This window comes from Mobula birostris, chromosome 21, assembly GCF_030028105.1.
Source record: "Mobula birostris isolate sMobBir1 chromosome 21, sMobBir1.hap1, whole genome shotgun sequence".
In the NCBI taxonomy this organism is placed as follows: Eukaryota; Metazoa; Chordata; class Chondrichthyes; order Myliobatiformes; family Myliobatidae; genus Mobula; species Mobula birostris.
Window position 1 is genome coordinate 1,885,567 of NC_092390.1, and position 22,468 is coordinate 1,908,034.

Below are 22,468 nucleotides of genomic sequence, written 5' to 3' on the forward strand. Positions count from 1 at the left end.
CTTTAAAAAAACTCAACAGCACTTTAATTTTACTTGTATACAGTTTTCCATCTTCTTGTCACCACTACATTTCCAGTAAAATTTTATAAATATTCTGCAATAAAAAATACAACAGCCATATTTCATCCTCAATCAATATTTAATGAAAGTCAGAGACATTTTATACATTCTGCTGGAACTTGTACAGAAATAAGGTAGAGTCCAGCTTTGAAACTGCATGAAGCACATTTTTAGCATTAGCAGCCAAGAGAGATCTATTACACATAGCATGTGTAACCCATCAATACAGATTTCAGTACTTCAACCAGTCCTTTTGAAGACCACAGTATTCAAAAAGGTGTGGCAGTGATATTTGTACAAGACTATGGAATGATCAGATTACTCCAACCCTAAAGTAGTTTATTTTCAATTACCACAAGCATGTGGCATTTGTTAATTAAATTCCAATGCTGCCCCTGCCCCTGGAAAAAGAAAATCTATACCCTACATATTAAGTGCTTTTTGGTTCTATTCTCGCAGTGAATGCACTTGAAAATATTTAATGAGGTTTAACCCCTCCCCAAAGCTCACATGTAATGTAAACTCTGTGGACTGAAAAGCTATAATCAAAATATGATTGCAGAAAAAGAGAAAAAAGTTCAGGTATATGTGCCTTTTTGTGTGATAACTGTTTCACTTGAAACGTCCACCATCTCCTTCGCTAACAAAACGTTTGCGTCCCCTGAAAGAAAAATAAAGTAGGTATGTTACCAAATTCTGGTAATGTAAAAACAATAGCGACATAAGCTTTTCATATCTGGGGCAGAGATGGAATGGAATTAATTGTAAATGTAGAGATCCACAGACCATAATGTGGTTATTGCCCCATGTTGGAGCCTGAAAGATTGCAAAGTGGAACTTACTAGACAGAATAATTAATTGAATATTTAATAAGCTGCCATTTTGACAACTAGACAGATTTAGCATATGCTATTAAAGTGTTACTGGAAAGCCATGTTTATGTAACTTATTGTGCTAATATCTTGTGTGAAGTTTTTTTAACATCAGCTGTTTACTTGTATAGGGCATGTACTCAATAGTATTCTGCAGCTCTGTGTTTTAAGGACAATCTAAATTCGGAAGGAGAAAGTTGGTTATTGTTTAGGTGCTTTTCCACTCATTTTAATTTATCTGGCATTTATAGTTTTCTGAAGAAAGACTGAGTATTTCTTCAAAGGCTTTCCCCTTCACTTCCCCCCCCCCAATGGAATAAGTACAAGAATATGAAAAGTATAGAGGAATAATGGCCAGACATGGGCAACTGGGACTAGCTTGGTGGGCAGCAGAGTCAAGACAGACAAGTTGGGCCAAAAGGCCTATTCCCATGCTGCATTACTCTACGTCAATATAGCTGTGGGAATAGGTCATGTGACTTGGATTACCATTAATACCAAAAGCATGTACTCTATACAAATCTACAGTTTTATAATACATGGGACAGAAGAAACATCACTGAAATCTTGCTTGTGGCACAAAAGATGGTAATAAGTATCCTTTGGGAGGTTGCACAGTTAGCTGCAGAGAGAGTTTACGAATTAGTTTTTCTGAATAGTCATCTTTTTGTGGTAAGTGTAACTAACTCACGAGAGATTATAAAATGTAGTTTGAAAATGCCATTTACACAGCAAGCTGTGAAGACTGATCCACTACAATGTTACTCACCGAGACGGACAAAGATCTCTCAACTCTTTCACTATGATCCCCATTTGATGGCACTGTTCCACAAACCGGTCCATTACTGCATAAGCCTGTGGCACATCCAAATGGATATCTGGAATTTCCTTGTATACTCGCTCAAAGCCCTGCAATTTGAAAAAGCAATTTTAAAAAGTAAATTGTACTTTTCAAAGCAAGACAATCTCTTTCACCACTTTTTACTAAATTACTATTAGACAGGTTTCACTATACATGCTCAGGATAGAAAATAACTTAAAAAAAACAATTAGATAACCTAAAACCAAAGAAAGATGTTCATAAACTTAATAACTGAACAATATTTTATTTTCACGCAATGCTGCCGCATGTATTCAATATGCTGTGCTACAATGTTTTCCCCTCCACCCTCTGCTATAATGCACTTCGTTCAATATACTCCAGTACCCTACTGAAGTGCTGGATAAATAGCAGAAAGGATTAAACCATCTTTCAGCCAAATCAGTTACCATTGAATATCAGGAACAAACTGATCACAGGATGTCAGCCCAAGTTAAAGATCACTTATTAATAAACAGGTTAATGATAATAAAAATGGCAAATATTCTAATAATTCAGGGAATGAAAAGTCAAAAATAATCTAGATACTGAAAATAAGAAAGAACAATGTACTTAAAAAATTCAGCAGGTCAGTCTGAAGCAAACTTTCTCTCACCACAAATACACCCTGAGTATTTACAAGATTCTCTATTTAAATATTGAATTGATAAAGGAAAGAGCCTGATGAACTGTAGAGCACAGCTCACTGTTTATATTGTCTTCTACCATGGGTTCTCAATTAGCTTTCTTTTCTAAAAATCAAAACAACATAAATACCAATAATCAAATAAAAACAAATTCAGCAAGCCAGGAATCATCCATGGAAAGAGACAGTTCCAGATTAAAAACTTTTTCATGAATACAGTCAGTGGCTACTTCATTAGGTACACTTGGTTTATCCAAATATCTAACATCAGCTAATCATGTGATAATAATTGCATAAAAGCATGCAGTTGTGGTCAAGAGGTTCAATTGTTGTTCAGACCAAACATCGGAATGGGGAAGATATGTATTCTAAGTGATTTTGATCATGGAATGATAGTACCAGAGGAGGTGATTTAAGAATTTTAGAAACTGCTATATTCTGGGATTTTCCTGCAGTAGTCTCTTATAGTTTACAGAGAATGTTGCAAAAAAAGAAACAAAAACCATCCAGTGAGTGGAAGTTATGTGGGCGAAAATATCTTTTTAATGTCAGAGGACTGAAGTCAGAGTTGTTCAAGCTGACAGGATGGCAACTACACGTTAACAACAGGGGGTGTGCAGAAGAGCGTCTCTGAATGCACAAAGCTGAACTTTGAAGTAGATGGACTACAGCAGAAGATCACAAACAGGAGGTACCCAATAAAGTTACTACCGTGTGTATATATGTATATATTCAAAACATTGATCCTGTTCATGTTTCTTTCCAAGGATGTGCTCTTTCTTTCTATTAATTCTTTATTCTTGCACATGCTACTGTGGCTCTTCTAATTTGAACATTTAGAAAAGGGCTTGCAAAGTTTTTTTGGTCTTGTGGCCATCGGAACAAATAATGTACATAGCAGTGCTGCCCAGTAGATGGCACTCTTACTCTGTTCATTTGGTCCACGGTGATAATAGATTCCCACAAGGATTTCAGCAGCTTTAGTATCATTTTGAAGGTTGTTTCTCCCGTTGATTCCAGAACCATCACTATAGCCTAAATATTTTGAAAATAAAATCAACAATGGACCATCTTTAAACAAGCATCAGTACTAAACATTTACAATAGTTACTGAAGGCTTTTCAACGCAACAACACAAACAGCTGTTCCGAATCTCTTACTAGTTCTGTGAAAATGTTTACCTAATAGCAAACCTATCTTTCAGTAATATACAGCTTTCTCTTGAAAACTTTGGGTAAACAATCCCAAAAATCTGCTTTTCACCTTATATATTTCGGAGCACTGTGTGGGGCTTACTCAATTGAATGATAATCTGGATATTAAAGAAATCAAGAGATATGCTGTGACACAAATATGATAGGCAAGGTAAAAAAATCTTAGTGTAAGGTTGAGCAATCGTAAGGGCCTGAATGGCCTTCAGTTGTTTCTACTTATGCTTGTAACCAAACTACTAAATATATGCAGACATCCTCAAAACACCATTACCGGTGGTTCCAAATAATTTTGTTATTGATAAATTAAGGAATCTATACTTCACTATTCACAACTTACAACTAGATATGCAGCCAAGTGATAAAAGCAGCAATTTATAAAAACTCAGGTGATACTGACTGCTTTACTAAGTGGTTCTGTTACTTTAACAGAACCATCTCTGGGAAAGAATTACTAAAAATTTATGCGTTGGAGAGATTATTACCCAAAATTCAGATCTGTAGTAGTTGATGGTGACCTGAGGTGACTCTAGAACTTTAGAAAGACAGATTGGGGTAAAACTGAAAAAGGAATGGTCCCCCCCATTTTTTTTGCTTTCAATTTCACCTTGTGCTAATGTGGTGTTTAGAATTTATCAACTAATATTGTTGTTGCAAAACCAACCACTGAAGCCCCAAATGTCAAAAAGGTAGATAAATCCACCAACACAAATTGGTTAGAACACGTGATCAAGAACACCTTACAGAAAGTAACTACTGAAGTTAACAATGTCAACAGCCCTAGAGAGTAACAGCTTCCAGTTATTTTGTTCATATATTTAGTCTGCACAGCCATGTAGACTGCTACACGCTTTGAGTAATCGCTGCTGATTTGATTAAGAACCATACAACTTGTTCAGAGTACCAAAGCATTTCTGTGAAGTTTGTCTCCTCCCCCCCACCCCCACTGTGCTGGAATCAGATGAGTAATGGCTGTCAGTACATCAAGCATCATATTGTCTGTCCTCTCAAGGAAGCATTTACAATCTAAATGCCCTCAAATGGATTATCTTGCTTCCTTAAAGTGCATCTCCAAATCAGCATATACCCTCAAACTGAGTTATTGCACTTTATTATTTCATTTTTTTCTTAATTATCTTCTTCCAGTTCATTCATGCTGTTCACATATTTGGTAAATATGTCTTTCCTGGCCCTCAATTTCACCCTTATAAACTTACCTGACCCATAGTGTCTTATTAGAGATTCTTGTGACTATTTTTCCCCCAAGTTCAGTTGAACTGTTCAATGCTTCCCACTGCTCTCCTAGATCATCATTTACCAGCAGTGTGTCCATTTTATTTTCTGCCAGCTCTACTTTCATCTCCTTAAAATCTAATTTTCTGTATTACCCTAGATTTTTCATGCTCATATCCATCTCAATCATTATCCTAAACCCAATTGTGATCACTATTGCTCCATTTGCATAATGTTTGAAAGATTTAATTGTTACCTTGTACACAAGCTCATGGTGAAAGTGTGGCACTTCAAGTTCCTGCAGGCAACGTTCAGCTTCTCCTACATCTCCAGACACTTGGTATTCCTTCAGCAACATGTCAATCTGTCAAAAGAGATAGGCCCTGTCAAACACAGTACTGCAACAGTTGATTAATTTGCCCAAATACTATCTATTTGGTCAATACTACTAAGACTACAGATTGACAACTGTAAATTTCCAGTCATGTTGGTTCCAGATTCTGAGAAATTAATCAAAAAATTGTCTGGGTTAATTATTAAAATGGATATTATTGAATAATCAGGTTTTAGGCAGGATTTGAGTACAAGTATTTTTAAATGGACAGGTCATGAATCCATCAAATGTGCACTTGCTGTCTCCAAGAGCAGTACAGTTGGATACACTACACCAAACATATTAATTCAATGCATTTCAATTCATTACCACTCAAGTATAAAAGAATTCTCTCCCGTGCCACCCCCATCACCTTGGTTCTTTTGTCAGCATATTAAATGAGTCATTCCTTTGTCAATTCTTCAGCCATTTAACATCAACCCTTTCTGATTTTAAGTACATTATTTTCTCCTCTTGAATCTCTAATCTGAGAACACCACCAGCTATCCAGCTAATGTAAATCATTTTAATACATCTCATCTGTACCTATCCAAACTTCTCACACCCTCTGTGAAAGTCTGGTATCTAAAATTGAAAATGGTATCTTGTTATTTATATTTATTTTATTTTATAAAATTTTCCTGTCTACGTCATGAGTTACAATGAGTACTCCATACTTTAGCAGCTTGGCTGGTTGCCAAGTTAAAAAAAGCTCTATGCATAAGCATTCCAGACACTCATTCTTCCATCCATAGGACTATTTAAGAAGAAAATATGAGTGTGTCAGGTAACCTGCACCTCACCCCAAACCCTTTCCTTTCCCTCTCCCTGTGATTCACCCTATTTTCCTGCCCCAAACTCCGTCATAAAGTTTTATTCTCCTCCACCCCATCTGCCTGTCACCCACATATTTAACCTACTGGGCCTCCTATCTCCTCCCCCAACTGGTTCCATCTGCCCATCATCCTCCCTCATCTGGTTCCACTTATCAGTCTCGTACTCTCAGTCGCTTCACGCCACAGAAACCGGCATAAGCACAGAGGGCCACAAGGCTCGGGACAGACTTTGACTTGTGTGTTTTAGTTTAGCCAGATTGTTTTTGTCTGTTTTTGAGACTTAGATGAAGATTAGACCACATTTTATGAGTAATGAATGGTTTTAGGGTTCACAAACTTTTTCTTACAACTGTAGGTTACAGGTGAAATAATGCTTGCTCTGGGCTGATATAGAGCCAGAGGGCTAAATGGTTTCCTTCTAATGACGAAAGGAAATACAGAAAAGTGTCTGATGCTACAAAAATGTCTATTTCCAGTTTTGTAAAGGTAATTACCGAGATAGAAGGAACCTGGAGAGGACGTTTCAAATAGTGGGAGAGTCTAGGACCATAGGGCACAGCAAGACAATAATACTCATTTCAATTACACACAGTTATCAACCAATACAAAAGAATACCCTAATATACCTCTTGGACAAGTTGTTCAACAGGCCTTTGTCCACCTCCTGTTCCCCATACGTTGTCCAAACGCACACCACCCCTCTTCATGCTGAGCAGCACAGCTGCTCTACCCAAAGCAGATCTGTAGAAAGGGGGAAAACAGAATCACTGTTAACTTTAAATCAATTCTGACCATTTATCAAAAGATATTACTTTTAAAATAATCAAAATCTTTACAAGTCAATGTTTCTAATTATGGATGAAGTTCAAATATGCACTTTATTGCTGCTACTAAAAACTCATATCTATTCTGATAATGAATCCCAACTACAGGTTTCCACCACTATCTGAAGGTAGAGCATTCCTATGAAACTGTTCATAAGCTGAAATGGTGTAAAGCGAAGAAGCACTTACCATTAATTTATATGGGAAAAATTTCTTGAGCATTCCCAGACCCAAAAAATAACCTACCAAATCATACCAAATAGCACATAAAACCTAAAATAACACTTACATATAGTAAAAGCAGGAATAATATGATAAATACACAGCCTATATAAAGTAGAAATAATGCATGTACAGTGTAGTTTCACTTAACAGAATTGGGAAGATTTAGCCAAAATTGATTTGTAGAAAAAAAATAGGCACGTACACGCATCTGCACACACCTGCCCGCGCAAGGCTTCATGGTCATGGTCGATAAAAGTTGCTGGTGAACGCAGCAGGCCAGGCAGCATCTCTAGGAAGAGGTACAGTCAATGTTGCAGGCCGAGACGTTGACTGTACCTCTTCCTAGAGATGCTGCCTGCCCTGCTGCGTTCACCAGCAACTTTTATGTGTGTTGCTTGAAATTCCAGCAACTGCATATTTCCTCGTGTTTACAGTCACGGTAGTCTTTCTCCGGGTAAACATGAGTTTAAAGCGAAAATCCTCTTTTGGTTAGCGAAAACAGATACTAATATAGGTCTTTCGTAAAAGCGAAGTGGCGTAAAGCCAATGTTCGTAAAGCGGGGGGGGACCTGTATATATTTTGTGTATTCAGTAATACCTACCTGGCGTTCTCACAATCCACCTTGCCTTTATAACTTTCGATATAACTTTTTGACAGAATTTCATCTGTTACGGCTCTTGCGATGAACTGGCCTACCAGCTGGAATAGCAAAAAAAAAATGCAATTAAGTTTTTATTGAATTGCTATGCACATGAAAACCAATTTTAAATAAGAGAAGTTGATTTCAGTATAACGAAGATGGAGCGAATAAGTATACGAAATCCCTACAGTGTACCTTGGCTTGAAATCAGGTTCAATCTTAAGAAAAACACTTGAATAAAGAGCAACACACACAAAATTCTGGAGGAACTCAGCAGGCCAGGCAGCACCTATGGAAAAGAGTAAACAGTCGAGGTTTCAGGCTGAGACCCTTCATCAGGACTGGAAAGAAAGAAGTCAGAGTAAGAAGGTGGGGGGGGGAGGGGAGGAGGTAGTACAAAATGATAGGTGAAACTGGGAGTGCAGGGATAAAATAAAGAGCTGGGAAGTTCATTGGTGAAAGAGATAAAGAGCTTGAGAAGTGGGAAATCTGATAGGAAAGGACAGAAAACCACAGAAGAAAGGGAAGGGGGAGGAGCACCAGAGGGAGGTGAAGGGCAGATAAGGAGTGAGAGGGGGAAAACAAGAATGGGGAATGGTGAGGGGAGCAATTACAGGAAGATTAAGAAATAAATGTTCATGCCATCAGATTGGAGGCTACCCAGATGAAATACAAGGTGTTGCTCCTTCAACCCGAGTGTGACCTCATCGCGGCAGAGTGCCATGGACTGACATGTCAGAATGGGGATAGGAAGTAGAATTGAAATGGGTGGCTACTGGGAGATTCGTGTTTTTTTTCTGCCAGAGTGTAGGTGCTCGGCAAAGCGGTCTGCCAATCTACTTTGGGTCTCACTGATAATACAGGAGCACACACTGGGAACATTGGACACAGTAGATGACCCCAACAGACTGTTTGGGGCCCTGAATGGTAGTGAGGGAGGAAGTGTAGGTGCAGATGTGGCACTTGTTCTGCTTTCAAGGACAACTGCCAGGAGGGAGATCAATGGGGAGGGGGAAGTGGATAAGGGAGTCATGTAGGGAGCGATCCCTGTGGAAAGTGGGGAGGGGTAAGGGAAAGTTATGCTTGGTGGTTGTATTCCGTTGAAGATGGCAGAAGCTATGGAAAATTATGTGCCGGATGCAGCAGCTTGTGGGATGGTAGGTGAAGACAAGAGCAACCCTAACCCTGGCAGGTGGATGGGGCAAGGGCATACCTGCATGAAATGGAAGAGACGCAGGTGAGGGCGCTTTGATGGTGGCGGAAGGGAAGCCCTCACCTTCTCTTTGAAGAAAGAAAATAAAAATAGTTTTCTCATGTTGAATTGACACAGTTGAGATAACATTGGATCACATACATCACAAATAATATTTAAACAAAATTAATTTATTAGCCTGGATATTGATTTACTGAAAGGTGAAGCTCAGTGCATTATGGGAAATATCAACATACCAAACCTCTGTGGTCATTTTCTGTTTACTTGACAGTATCACTAGAAAGTAATGACAGGTAAAAATAGAACTGCAGCCTGCCAGACACAAAATCTTCATAACAGCATTTTACAGGGTTTAGTCTCTCCAGAAACCCCTCCTCCATCCTTCAGAGATTCACTGTACTTTGTGTGAACAAATTTCTTCTTATCTGAGATGACTGGTCATTCTCTTATTATGAGAACATGAATCTTGACACCTCAGTCAGTGGAATCATTATTCCCGCATCTCCTCCTCAAACTCCTACAGATATTGTAAATTTCAAAATCATCACTCGTTCTTCTAACGTCAAGGTGCAAAGGCCCTGTCTAACTAACCAGAGCAGCAAATTCACTAACCCGGAATCATTCTGATAAATGTGCATTCCAGAAGTGTTTTTGTTGCAAGCACACTGTTCCTTAGGTAAGAAAAAAAATAAATCAGACATCAGACCTTGCTGTCTTATTGTGGTTAATTTCTGTGAATTACCTTTTCTCCTCCCCAAAGTGCTATGGTTACGCTTTATGTATTATCAGAGGTAAACTTCACCTAATGTTTTTGGTCTCGCAGGTAGATGTCACACTAAGCTGTGGGATATTGCTGCAGAAGCAGACATTAAAAAATATTTTCTTCACTACTTTCAATTTACTTTATTAAAGCTTGGATTCAGTTTTCCTTACCAGTGGGATGGGGAAGTGGCAGGGAAGTAAAGAGACAAAATGGCTTGGTGTAAGAAGCAGAATCATTGAGCTCGATTCACCCTACAGCAAACTATAAACAAATGTAAGCACAGAAGGAATGCAAATGATGAGTTGGTTAATCCAGATTCTCATTGCTAATAATCCTCCTGTACAATAGAATAGATTCTTCGATAGGAATAATCAAAATCTGATTATATAGTAGTGGATCCATTAAATCAAGCCTAGATAGAACAATTCTCTGGAAAGGAAAAAAATACAGCTTGTACTTGTAGCTTCTTTAGCATGTTAACAAATAATAATGTGACGCAGAGCCAAGAAGAACCCAACACAGAAGACTGATTGTAAAGGATATTTTACAAGAGCAGAGGAGTGTGGTGAAGTTTAGGGAGGGAATTCTAAAGTTCAATAACTTAACTAAACCTATTCGTATCAAGTAATAAAAGATAAATTCTTTTCCAAAAATGTTGTCGTTCCTTTGTCGCACCTTGTGGTGCATTGGGCGCCATTCTTTTGCCGATTACGTAACATTTGACTTTTTTTTTAAACAAGGTTCAGTTGCTAATTTGATGCTCAACCTAGCACGGATGAAAAGCATACAAGGAGCCAGCCAGATTCAAACTCAGGACCATTTGCCTTGAAGTCTAGTGCTGATACCACTACATCACCAGCCATCAATGTAACACAGAAACAAAACAAATGCCTCTGAGTTTCTGCCTTTATCTGCACATACATGGAAATGTCAGAACTGTGAATGTTTTCAATCACCTTTGCCCTGTGGCAAGGCTTTTTGAATCTGATTACATGAAAGGGAATTTTGATCAGATTCAATTTAATCACAGCATCACTGCTCCAGAAGCGTAGAAATAGGGTGGAGCATGGGTTCAGAAAGCATATTGTTTTATTGAGTCCGGGCATTATTAAATAAAGCTAAGGTCCAAGGGGATAAAAAGACAAGTCAAAGTCCAGGTTGAAACAGGAAATGTCTGAATGTGGTGAGGTTTTATAATAAACAAACCAAGAACCAGAGTTCATAGAGTATGAATGTGGAATAAAATAAATACTGCAGTGTGGATTATATTGCAAGTTCAACAGTCCTGAAGAATGCCAATTCAGAAATGCCAGGAAAATAGATACAAACTTACTCCTATAGATGTTAGCTTTATGATCTTTTTAAATTTTCCTTGCACAAAAACAAAATCAAAATACAGAGCTGATAGAACTACTGTCTTAGATATGAAAGAGAATTTTTTTTTAAATTTAGAAAAAGTGCGCAGAAACCTATTGAGTTATAGAATAATACGTCTATATTTGATTCTAGGTATTGGAGATGAAATTCATGTCATTCTGGGAAACAGTGTGTGTAGCCATCATTAACATCTCAATAGATTGCAGAAAAGACAAATCTAGTCCACATATACCAATTTGCTAAAGTGTCCCATAGGCATGGGGATGACTAGTACAAAGAAATTTAAAATAAATAAATGCTATACTGATGCAGTTGTGACCTGCTGCAAACTGAAACCAAGGAATATAGCAGCAATGAAGCAGGGAACTTCAATTTGCTTTATAACACCCAATTTGATTTGCTTGATACTGGCATGAAATGCTTGCAAAAGAAAACACTGCATTTCCAACAGTAAGTGTGAAGAAAAACAAAGAAATCATTCAGCATTTCATGCACTAACATGTGGAGCTCCAGGAGTGTCTAAGGCTAGTTCTGGCAATTCCTTCAGTAGCATATCGAATGATTTTTCCACATCATTTGTAGTGAGCACTTTCCCACACAAATCAGCCAGAAGTCTGGAGGTAAGCTCTCGGTGGCTAGCCTTCCCCTCCAAAGCCAACGATACCGCTAACACTGGCACTGTACACTTCATTTCTCCGAGATTCAAGTTCTTCAGCAGTTCCTACAAAACAAAGCAGTAGATTTTTTTTAACTTCAACTTGAGACAAGGCGAACCTAAGATTACTGTGTGAACAAACACATAATCTGGAGTTGTTGTGGGGTGTGATTGGTTAAGAACACAATAAAAATGCATTAAAGAGTTCCTTTTGCAGAACACCAGAGTTCTCCAGTCATCTAGTGCTATATTGACATGATTAGGGAGCTAAAAGTTATTCTATATTCCTGACCCTTCCAACCAGAGCAAAAAAAAATGCCAGGAGGAACGAGCCTCAAAACAGGAAGAGACAAAGCAAACAACTAACTAGATTAGAGTCTGTCAAAGGGTTAAGCTTTACTTGTAATACTGGTAATAAACTTTGAAACAGAAATATGGGCACTGACAGCAATTTGCCAATTGCCCAAGACTAATAAGACCCCAGGACCTGCTGGTCTGCATCCCAGGGTACTGAAGGAGGTGGCTTTAGAAATCGTGGATGCATTGGTAATCATTTTCCAATGTTCTATAGATTCAGGATCAGTTCCTGTGGATTAGAGGGTGGCTAATGTTGTCCCTCTCTTCAAGAAGGGAGAAAGAGAGAAAACAGGGAATTATAGACTGGTTAGCCTGACGTCGGTGGTGGGAAAGATGCTGGAGTCAATTATAAAAGATGAAATTACGACATATCTGGATAGCAGTAACAGGATCAGTCCGAATCAGCACGGATTTACGAACGGGAAATCGTGCTTGACTAATCTTCTGGAATTTTTTGAGGATGTAGCTATGAAAATGGACAAGGGAGAGCCAGTGGATGTAGTGTACCTGGACTTTCAGAAAGCCTTTGATAAAGTCCCACATAGGAGATTAGTGGGCAAAATTAGGGCACATGGTATTAGGGGCAGAGTACTGACATGGATTGAAAATTGGCTGGCTGACAGAAAACAAAGAGTAGCGATTAACGGGTCCCTTTCAGAATGGCAGGTGGTGACCAGTGGGGTACTGCAGGGTTCAGTGCTGGGACCGCAGCTGTTCACAATATATATTAATGATTTAGATGAGGGAATTAAAAGCAACATTAGCAAATTTGCCGATGACACAAAGCTGGGCGGCAGTGTGAAATGTGAGGGGGATGTTATGAGAATGCAGGGTGACTTGGGACAGGCTGGGTGAGTGGGCAGATGCAGTTTAATGTGGATAAATGTGACGTTATCCACTTTGGTGGTAAGAACAGGTAGGCAGATTATTATCTAAATGGAGTCAAGTTAGGAGATGGGGAAGTACAACGAGATCTAGGTGTTCTTGTACATCAGTCACTGAAAGCAAGCATGCAAGTACAGCAGGCAGTGAAGAAAGTTAATGGCATGCTGGCCTTCATAACAAGGGGAATTGAGTATAAGAGCAAAGAGGTCCTTCTGCAGTTGTACAGGGCCCTGGTGAGACTACACCTGGAGTACTGTGTGCAGTTTTGGTCCAAATTTGAGAAAGGACATTCTTGCTATCGAGGGAGTGCAGCGTAGGTTCACAAGGTTAATTCCCAGGATGGCAGGACTATCATATGTTGAAAGATTGGAGCAACTGGGCTCATATACTCTGGAATTTAGAAGGCTGAGAGGGGATCTTATTCTAACATATAAGATTATTAAGGGATTGGACACGCTGGAGGCAGGAAGCACGTTCCCACTGATGGGTGAGCCCAGAACCAGAGGCCACAGTTTAAGAATAAGGGGTAGGCCATTTAGAACGGAGTTGAGGAAAAACTTTTTCACCCAGAGAGTGGTGGATATATGGAATGCTCTGCCCCAGAAGGCTGTGGAGGCCAAGTCTCTGGATGCTTTCAAGAAAGAGATGGATAGAGCTCTTAAAGATAGTGGAATCAAAGGTTATGGGGATAAAGCAGGAAATGGATATTGATTGTGGATGATCAGCCATGATCACAGTGAATGGCGGAGCTGGCTCGAAGGGCCGAATGGCCTACTCCTGCACCTATTGTCTATTCTCTATTGTTTTGCAAAGAGCAGCATGCTTCTTACAGGTTTATCAAGCACAAGACCACAATTAATTCAAGTTACCTTGATCAACTTTACAAAGAACAGAATTTGATGTAACAACATAGACAAGGAACAGCCATGCAACATTTGTTTTGCTTTGTCTTATTAAGGTTACTTCGGTTTTATCAACTCCATTTGAATTGTATTTTTTGCTTTTCCTCTCAGATTCACATGAAATCTGCTGGAAAATCAGGAAAAGGAGCCCAAAGAATTTCTGCCCCATCAGGATAATCTCATTTGACTTCTGCTTTGAGAAGTCTTGTTACTTAATACTGTAATTTGGGATTTATGAAAGGGATTACATAAACACAATTATTCTGAGCTGGTTTCACTGAATTCAGCCCAAAGACTGGAATGATAAGCATCCATACTTGAGACAGTAATGGAGTTAGCCTCGAACAATTAACCTGGCAAGAATATTTTATTTTACAAAGCAAAAATTTTCAGAGAAAATCCCACAAATTATTTTAAAATTTATTTTTCCTACCTTGCTTCTGTCTATAGGACATTACAACGTATTTATCAATTACTTTGCATGTTTACATAGTGACATTGGCTATAAATTTCAAATTCTTTGGTTGTAAAATGCTGAAGAATGATGGATGTGGAAAGTGTAGGAATATTTCTATATTGCAGTTGATGTAATGAAACATTCAATGGTGCTGCATAGGGCTGCTTCCATACAAAAGTTGATATAAAGATAAATTAACAATACTGCATTAGGGAGTATAAAAGAGTACAATTTCAGGAAGAAAATAAAAAGAAACTCAGGGTAGAGATAGCTGAGGAGAGAGAGGGAGAGAGACAGATAGAGAAACGGATAGACAGACAAGCTGGAGAATAAATGTAATTTGAAAAACAGTTGATAAGAGTTAGTGTAATTTTTTTAAAGAAACAAATCTTTAAAAAATCAAATAGCCACACATTTCAGATTAAATACTATTTTAAGTACATACCATAACCTCATTAGTGTCACCATGTTCAAAGTATTCTTGTACAATTGGAGTCACAGTTTTCTGAAAAGCCCCTTCATCTAAAGGTAGAACCACTGTTTCATATATACAATTCTCCTGTTGGAGCATACAATAACATTGCGATCTTACTTTGCACTTGTAAACTGAAACAAGTTTACTAAATTAAAGAGTTTCTGTAGTTATGGGATTAAGTGACTTGTTAGTTAAAGGAGTTTGACAGTCATTAGTTACAGAACTAAAAACAAGTTGCTTTTAATTACTGGTGACTGAATGGTCAGGTGTCCCTTCTCATCTCTTGAAGATGGTGACATGTAGAAATAATTCTCCCAAATATTTGCCTCCATTGTACACAATAACATGCAAGCCAGAATTTTAATGACAGGATTGACTGTTGACTCAATGTCAGTACAAGATAGGACCAAGCAAGGCAATGTCATTGTTCCCACAATTTTACCATCTTTCTCACTGTAATATTTCACCTCGTCATCATGAAACCTTTAAGGTGGAGATAATCCACGGGTTCAATGGGGATTTGTTCCTTACTCTAGGACCTGTTTAAAATGATGCTGGTGAAGCACGGGAATGATGTGTGATAGCAAAAACAAAACAAAATTACTGTATTAATCAACACTCACAACACGCTGGAGGAACTCAGCAGGTCGGGCAGCATCCGTGGAAAAAGATCCATCGACGTTTCGGGCCAGAACCCTTCGTCAGGACTGTAGGGGGAAGGGGCAGCGGCCCTATAAAGGAGGTGGGGGGAGGGTGGGAAGGAGAAGGCTGGTAGGTTGCAGGTGAGAAACCAGTAAGGGGAAAGATAAAGGGGTGGGGGAAGGGAGGCAGGGAGGTGATAGGCAGGAAAGGTGAAGAAAGAATATGGGAAAACACAATGGGTAGTAGAAGGAGGTGGAGCCAAGAGGGAGGTGGTAGGCAGCTGGGGAAGGGGGCAGAGTGACATAAGGATGGGGGAAGGGGAGGGAATTACTGGAAGTTGGAGAATTCTATGTTCATACCAAGGGGCTGGAGGCTACCTAGACAGTATATGAGGTGTTGCTCCTCCAACCTGAATTTAGCCTCATCATGGCAGTGGAGGAGGCCATGTATGGACATATCTGAATGGGAGTGGGAAGCAGAGTTGAAGTGGGTGGCTACTGGGAGATCCTGTCTGCTATGGCGGACAGAGCGGAGGTGCTCGACGAAGCGGTCCCCCAATCTGCGTCGGGTTTCACCGATGTAGAGGAGGCCGCACCGGGAGCACCAGATGCAATAGATGACCCCAACAGACTCACAAGTGAAGTGTTGCCTCACTTGGAAGTACTGTTTGGGGCCCTGAATGGTGGCAAGAGAGGAGGTGTAGGGACAGGTGTAGCACTTGCGCTTACAGGGCTAAGTGCCAGGTGGGAGATCCGTGGGGAGGGACGTGTGGACCAGGGAGTTGCGGAGGGACCGATCCCTGCGGAAGGCAGAGAGGGGTGGAGAGGGAAAGATGTGCTTAGTGGTGGGGTCCTGTTGAAGGTGGCGGAAGTTGCGGAGGATAACGCGTAGGATCCGGAGGCTAGTGGGTGGTAGGTGAGGACAAGGGGAACTTGTCCCTATTGTAGTGGTGGGACGATGGGGTGAGAGCCGAAGTGCGGGAAATGCGGTTGAGGGCATCATTGATGACAGCAGAAGGGAAACCACGATCCTTAAAGAAAGAGGACATTTGAGATGTCCTGGAACGGAAAACCTCATTCTCGGAGCAGATGCTGCGGAGACGGAGGAACTGGGAATAGGGAATGGCATTTTTGCATGTGGCGGGGTGGGAAGAGGTATAGTTGAGGTAGTTATGAGAGTCAGTGGGCTTGTAGAAGATGTCAGTGGACAGTCTGTCTCCAGAGATGGAGACCGAGAGATCGAGAAAGGGGAGAGAAGTGTCCAAGATAGACCAAGTGAATTTGAGGGCTGGATGGAAGTTCGAAGTAAAGTCGATGAAATTGACGAGCTCAGCATGGGTGCAGGAAGCAGCACCAATGTAGTCGTCAATGTACCGAAGGAAAAGTTGGGGAGCAGTACCAGAATAAGTTTGGAGCACAGACTGTTCCACATAACCAACGAAGAGGCAGGCATAGCTAGGGCCCATGCGAGTTCCCATAGCTACACCCTTGGTATGAAGAAAGTGGGAAGAGCCAAAACAGAAGTTATTCAACTCTGCTTCCCACTCCCATTCAGATATATCCATACCTGGCCTCCTCTACTGCCATGATGAGGCTAAATTCAGGTTGGAGAAGCAACACCTCATATATCGTCTAGGTAGCCTCCAGCCCCTTGGTATGAACATAGAATTCTCCAACTTCCGGTAATTCCCTCCCTTCCCCTATCCCCATTTCACTCTGCCCCCTTCCCCAGCTGCCTACCACCTCCCTCTGGGCTCCGCCTTCTTCTACTACCCATTGTGTTTTCCCCTATCCTTTCTTCACCTTTCCTGCCTATCACCTCCCCGCCTCCCTTCCCCCACCCCTTTATCTCTCCCCTTACTGGTTTTTCACCTGGAACCTACCAGCCTTCTCCTTCTCACCCTCCTCCCACCTTCTTTATAGGGCCTCTGCCCCTTCCCTCTTCAGTCCTGACAAAGGGTTCCGGCCCGAAACGTCGACCGATCTTTTTCCACGGATGCTGCCCGACCTGCTGAGTTCCTCCAGCATGTTGTGAGTGTTGCTTTGACCCCAGCATCTGCAGATTATTTTGCGTTTACTGCATTAATCACACTTTTCCACAGATACAATTACAGCAATCAATAGCCTATAACTTCCCTTTCAGAGATGAGCTGTTGAATCGCCTGCACAACCTGATGTGAACTGAAGTCTCAAAGGCACAGGAGTGGTGCGGCGTGGCCTATATGGGCCGCATCAAGGCGGCTTGGCCCAGTTATCAGCCAATGTTGGAGCGGACATGGAGGCGATTTGATGCAGAGTCGAGGTGGCAGTGCACGGGCCCGGGAACAAGAAAAGGCCCAAGGTTTGAACAATTTAAGTGTCAAGCTGAACTGGAAAGGTTAGGGTGTTGGAACCAGAGGAGAAGGACGAGCTGGTTCAGCTCATTATTCTACGAGGTTTACTTGTCTGAACTGAGGCTGTGGGCTGCAACTAACGGGCTCCTGAATTGGATGCAGTGCTAACTGGCTTCATGGCCGTGGACTCACTTTCGTGAACATCAGTTCAAAATGTTACTTGCTTACTTTTATTAAAGCAACACACATCTAAGTTTGGTGAACACAGCAGGCCAGGCAGCATCTCTAGGAAGAGGTGCAGTCGACGTTTCAGGCCGAGACCCTTCGTCAGGACTAACTGAAGGAAGAGTGAGTACGGGATTTGAAAGTTGGAGGGGGAGGGGGAGATCCAAAATGATAGGAGAAGACAGGAAGGGGAGGGATGGAGCCAAGAGCTGGACAGGTGATTGGCAAAGGGGATATGAGGGGATCATGGGACAGGAGGTCCGGGAAGAAAGACAAGGTGGGGGGGGGGGGACCCAGAGGATGGCCAAGGGGTATAGTCAGAGGGACAGAGGGAGAAAAAGGAGAGTGAGAGAAAGAATGTGTGTATAAAAATAAGTAACAGATGGGGTACAAGGGGGAGGTGGGGCATTAGCGGAAGTTAGAGAAGTCGATGTTCACGCCATCAGGTTAGAGGCTACCCAGACGGAATATAAGGTGTTGTTCCTCCAACCTGAGTGTGGCTTCATCTTTACAGTAGAGGAGGCCGTGGATAGACGTGTCAGAATGGGAATGAGATGTGGAATTAAAATGTGTGGCCACTGGGAGATCCTGCTTTCTCTGGCGGACAGAGCGTAGGTGTTCAGCAAAGCGGTCTCCCAGTCTACGTCGGGTCTCGCCAATATATAAAAGGCCACATCGGGAGCACCGGACGCAGTATATCACCCCAGCCGACTCACAGGTGAAGTGTTGCCTCACCTGGAAGGACTGTTTGGGGCCCTGAATGGTGGTAGGGGAGGAAGTGTAAGGGCATGTGTAGCACTTGTTCCACTTACACGGGTAAGTGCCAGGAGGGAGATCAGTGGAGAGGGATAGGGGGGACGAATGGACAAAGGAGTCGCGTAGGGAGTGATCCCTGTGGAATGCAGGGGGGGGGGGGGGAGGGAAGGATGTGCTTAGTGGTGGGATCCCGTTGGAGGTGGCCCAAGTTACGGAGAATAATATGTTGGACCCGGAGGCTGGTGGGGTGGTAGGTGAGGACCAGGGGAACCCTATTCCTAGTGGGGTGGTGGGAGGATGAAGTGAGAGCAGATGTACGTGAAATGGGGGAGGTGCGTTTAAGAGCAGAGTTGATAGTGGAGGAAGGGAAGCCCCTTTCTTTAAAAAAGGAAGACATCTCCCTCGTCCTAGAATGAAAAGCCTCATCCTGAGAGCAGATGCGGTGGAGACGGAGGAATTGCGAGAGGGGGATGACGTTTTTGCAAGAGACAGGGTGAGAAGAGGAATAGTCCAGATAGCTGTGAGAGTCAGTAGGCTTATAGTAGACATCAGTGGATAAGCTGTCTCCAGAGACAGAGACAGAAAGATCTAGAAAGGGGAGGGAGGTGTCAGAAATGGACCAGGTAAACTTGAGGGCAGGCTGAAAGTTGGAGGCAAAGTTAATAAAGTCAACGAGCTCTGCATGCGTGCAGGAAGCAGCGCCAATGCAGTCGTCGATGTAGCGAAGGAAAAGTGGGGGGGGGACAGATACCAGAATAGGCACGGAACATAGATTGTTCCACAAAGCCAACAAAAAGGCAGGCATAGCTAGGACCCATACGGGTGCCCATAGCTACACCTTTAGTTTGGAGGAAGTGGGAGGAGCCAAAGGAGAAATTATTAAGAGTAAGGACTAATTCCGCTAGACGGAGCAGAGTGGTGGTAGAGGGGAACTGATTAGGTCTGGAATCCAAAAAGAAGCGTAGAGCTTTGAGACCTTCCTGATGGGGGATGGAAGTATATAGGGACTGGACATCCATGGTGAAAATAAAGCGGTGGGGGCCAGGGAACTTAAAATCATCGAAAAGTTTAAGAGTGTGAGAAGCGTCACGAACATAGGTAGGAAGGGATTGAACAAGGGGGGATAAAACCGTGTCGAGGTATGCAGAAATGAGTTCGGTGGGGCAGGAGCAATCTGAGACAATAGGTCGGCCAGGACAGGCAGGTTTGTGAATCTTGGGTAGGAGGTAGAAACGGAAAGTGCGAGGTGTGGGAACTATAAGGTTGGTAGCAGGGGATGGGAGATCCCCTGAGTGGATAAAGTCGGTGATGGTGTGGGAGACAATGGCCTGGTACTCCTTAGTGGGGTCACGATCGAGGGGTAAATAAGAGGAGGTATCCGCGAGTTGTCGCTGTGCCTCGGCAAGGTAGAGGTCAGTACGCCAGACTACAACAGCACCCCCCTTATCGGCGGGTTTAATAATAAGGTTAGGATTAGTGCGGAGAGAGTGGAGAGCACAGCGTTCTGAAGGAGTGAGATTGGAATGGGGACAAGGTGCGGTGAAGTTGAGACGGTTGATGTCCCGTCGGCAGTTAGCGATAAAGAGATCCAGAGCAGGTAGAAGACCAGAGCGGAGTGTCCATGAAGAAGAGGAGGGTTGAAGACGGGAGAAGGGGTCATCGGTGGGGGTGGAAGAGTCCTTGCCGAAGAAGTAGACTTGGAGACGCAGACGACGGAAGAAGAGTTCCGCATCATGGCGAACACGGAACTCGCTGAGGTGTGGGCGAAGGGGGACAAAGGTGAGGCCCTTACTGAGGACCAAGCGTTCTGCCTCCGACAGCTGAAGGTCGGAGGGGATGGTAAAGACCCGGCACAGATGAGAGCTCAGATCAGAGAGGGGAGGGGTGAGGCTGGGGGTGTCAGTGGAGAGGGGAGGGTTGGGGTGAGAGGAAGATGGAGCCTCTGTGGGCCCAAGAGCTGACGGTGGGATCTGAGGGTGACGGAATTACAGAGTGGTGGTGGGGGAAGGGGAGACGGGAGTCACAATAGCAGCACGTAAAGACCCGGCCTGGAGTTCAAGGCTGGAGTCGCAGTTGGTGGTTGCGCAATCGCTTTGAATGTGTCCATGGTCGTTGCTGGAGTCCGGGCTTTGAATATGCCCTGAGGTGTTGGAGCCGGCGAGATCAATGGCAGAGGCAATCTGAAGTTCATGCCTGCTAGTTTCATGGCCAGCAGGCTCTGGAGTCCGTAGATGTAGGATCTTGCGATCTTTGCCTAACATGACAAAGTCAAAAAAACGGCGATTGCAGGCGTGAATCCGACGGAGGACAAAATAACGGGTAGGACCATTACAGACGGTGAAGAAAGTGTTCCGAAGGTGTGGAAGGGTCTGGGATAGGGACACCAAGTACCTCCTCATGGCGGAGAGAGTCGCCTTCAGAGCTTGACGGGAGAAGCGGCGAGAGGCAGAGTCAATAAAATGTGAGTACCTGGGATCCTCAGAAGATCCAAATTGAGAGGCTCGGAAACGAATCCTAAAGCCAACTGGAGTAAGTTGGCGACGGAGGCACATTCCAAGAAAGGATATATGGCTGTGATAGCGAGTCTGAGTCAAAGTGTGGTCAAAAAGTTGAAGAGCCGAAGAAATTACAGATGGGGAGCAGTGAGAGATGGTTTCACTGAACTCCCGTCGAAGAGAGGATCTAAACTTCTTTGGTGTAGGCATCACCGGAAGAGGCTTCGCAGTAGTGAATTTAAAAACGCAAACAACAGGAATTCTGCAGATGCTGGAAATTCAAGCAACACACATCAAAGTTTGGTGAACGCAGCAGGCCAGGCAGCATCCCTAGGAAGAGGTGCAGTTGACGTTTCAGGCCGGGACCCTTCATCAGGACTAACTGAAGGAAGAGTGAGTACGGGATTTGAAAGTTGGAGGGGGAGGGGGAAGATCCAAAATGATAGGAGAAGACAGGAGGGGGAGGGATGGAGCCAAGAGCTGGACAGGTGATAGGCAAAAGGGATACGAGAGGATCATGGGACAGGAGGTCCGGGAAGAAAGTAAGGGGGGGGGGGGGACCCAGAGGATGGGCAAGGGGTATATTCAGAGGGACAGAAGGAGAAAAAGGAGAGTGAGAAAGAATGTGTGTATAAAAATAAGTAACAGATGGGGTACAAGGGGGAGGTGGGGTACTAGAGGAAGTTAGAGAAGTCGATGTTCACGCCATCAGGTTGGAGACTACCCAGACGGAATATAAGGTGTTGTTCCTCCAACCTGAGTGTGGCTTCATCTTTACAGTAGAGGAGGCCGTGGATAGACGTGTCAGAATGTCTTTTATTGTTTGCACAATTTGTATAGTTCTGCACATTGGGTGTTTGACAGTCTTTGTTTTTTAAAATGGGTTCTATTGGGTTTCTTTGTTTTGAGGCTGTCTGTAATGAGACAAATCTCAAGGATGTACATAGCATATGTACTTTGATAATAAATGTGCTTTGAACTAAAGTCATTTAATTTGCAAACCCCAAGCTGCAATACACAGAAGGCATTTGGGTATGCACATACTGAGAAGCCAAGCTCCAAGTTATCAATATGTTCAACACAAAGAACTCAACAGATCAAGTAGTATCCATTGATGCAAAAGGTACAAATTGATATTTTGGGTCCAGGTCCTG

General features: G+C 42.5%; 1 protein-coding gene across 2 annotated transcripts in view; it reads right to left on the bottom strand.

The window, feature by feature from the left end:
• Nucleotides 1-120: 120 nt before the first annotated feature.
• The window catches only part of pdcd4b (programmed cell death 4b), a 34,608-nt gene continuing 12,260 nt past the window's right edge, over nucleotides 121-22,468 (bottom strand). For both annotated transcript variants that reach the window (XM_072239837.1, XM_072239838.1), the window contains exons 4-11: nucleotides 14,835-14,948; nucleotides 11,633-11,854; nucleotides 7,742-7,839; nucleotides 6,717-6,831; nucleotides 5,138-5,245; nucleotides 3,365-3,472; nucleotides 1,702-1,841; nucleotides 121-721 (exon numbers count right to left, since the gene is read on the bottom strand). In XM_072239837.1, coding sequence (XP_072095938.1) covers nucleotides 673-721; nucleotides 1,702-1,841; nucleotides 3,365-3,472; nucleotides 5,138-5,245; nucleotides 6,717-6,831; nucleotides 7,742-7,839; nucleotides 11,633-11,854; nucleotides 14,835-14,948 — 954 coding nt within the window. In that variant the 3' untranslated portion in view covers nucleotides 121-672. The remainder of the gene's footprint in view (nucleotides 722-1,701; nucleotides 1,842-3,364; nucleotides 3,473-5,137; nucleotides 5,246-6,716; nucleotides 6,832-7,741; nucleotides 7,840-11,632; nucleotides 11,855-14,834; nucleotides 14,949-22,468) is intronic.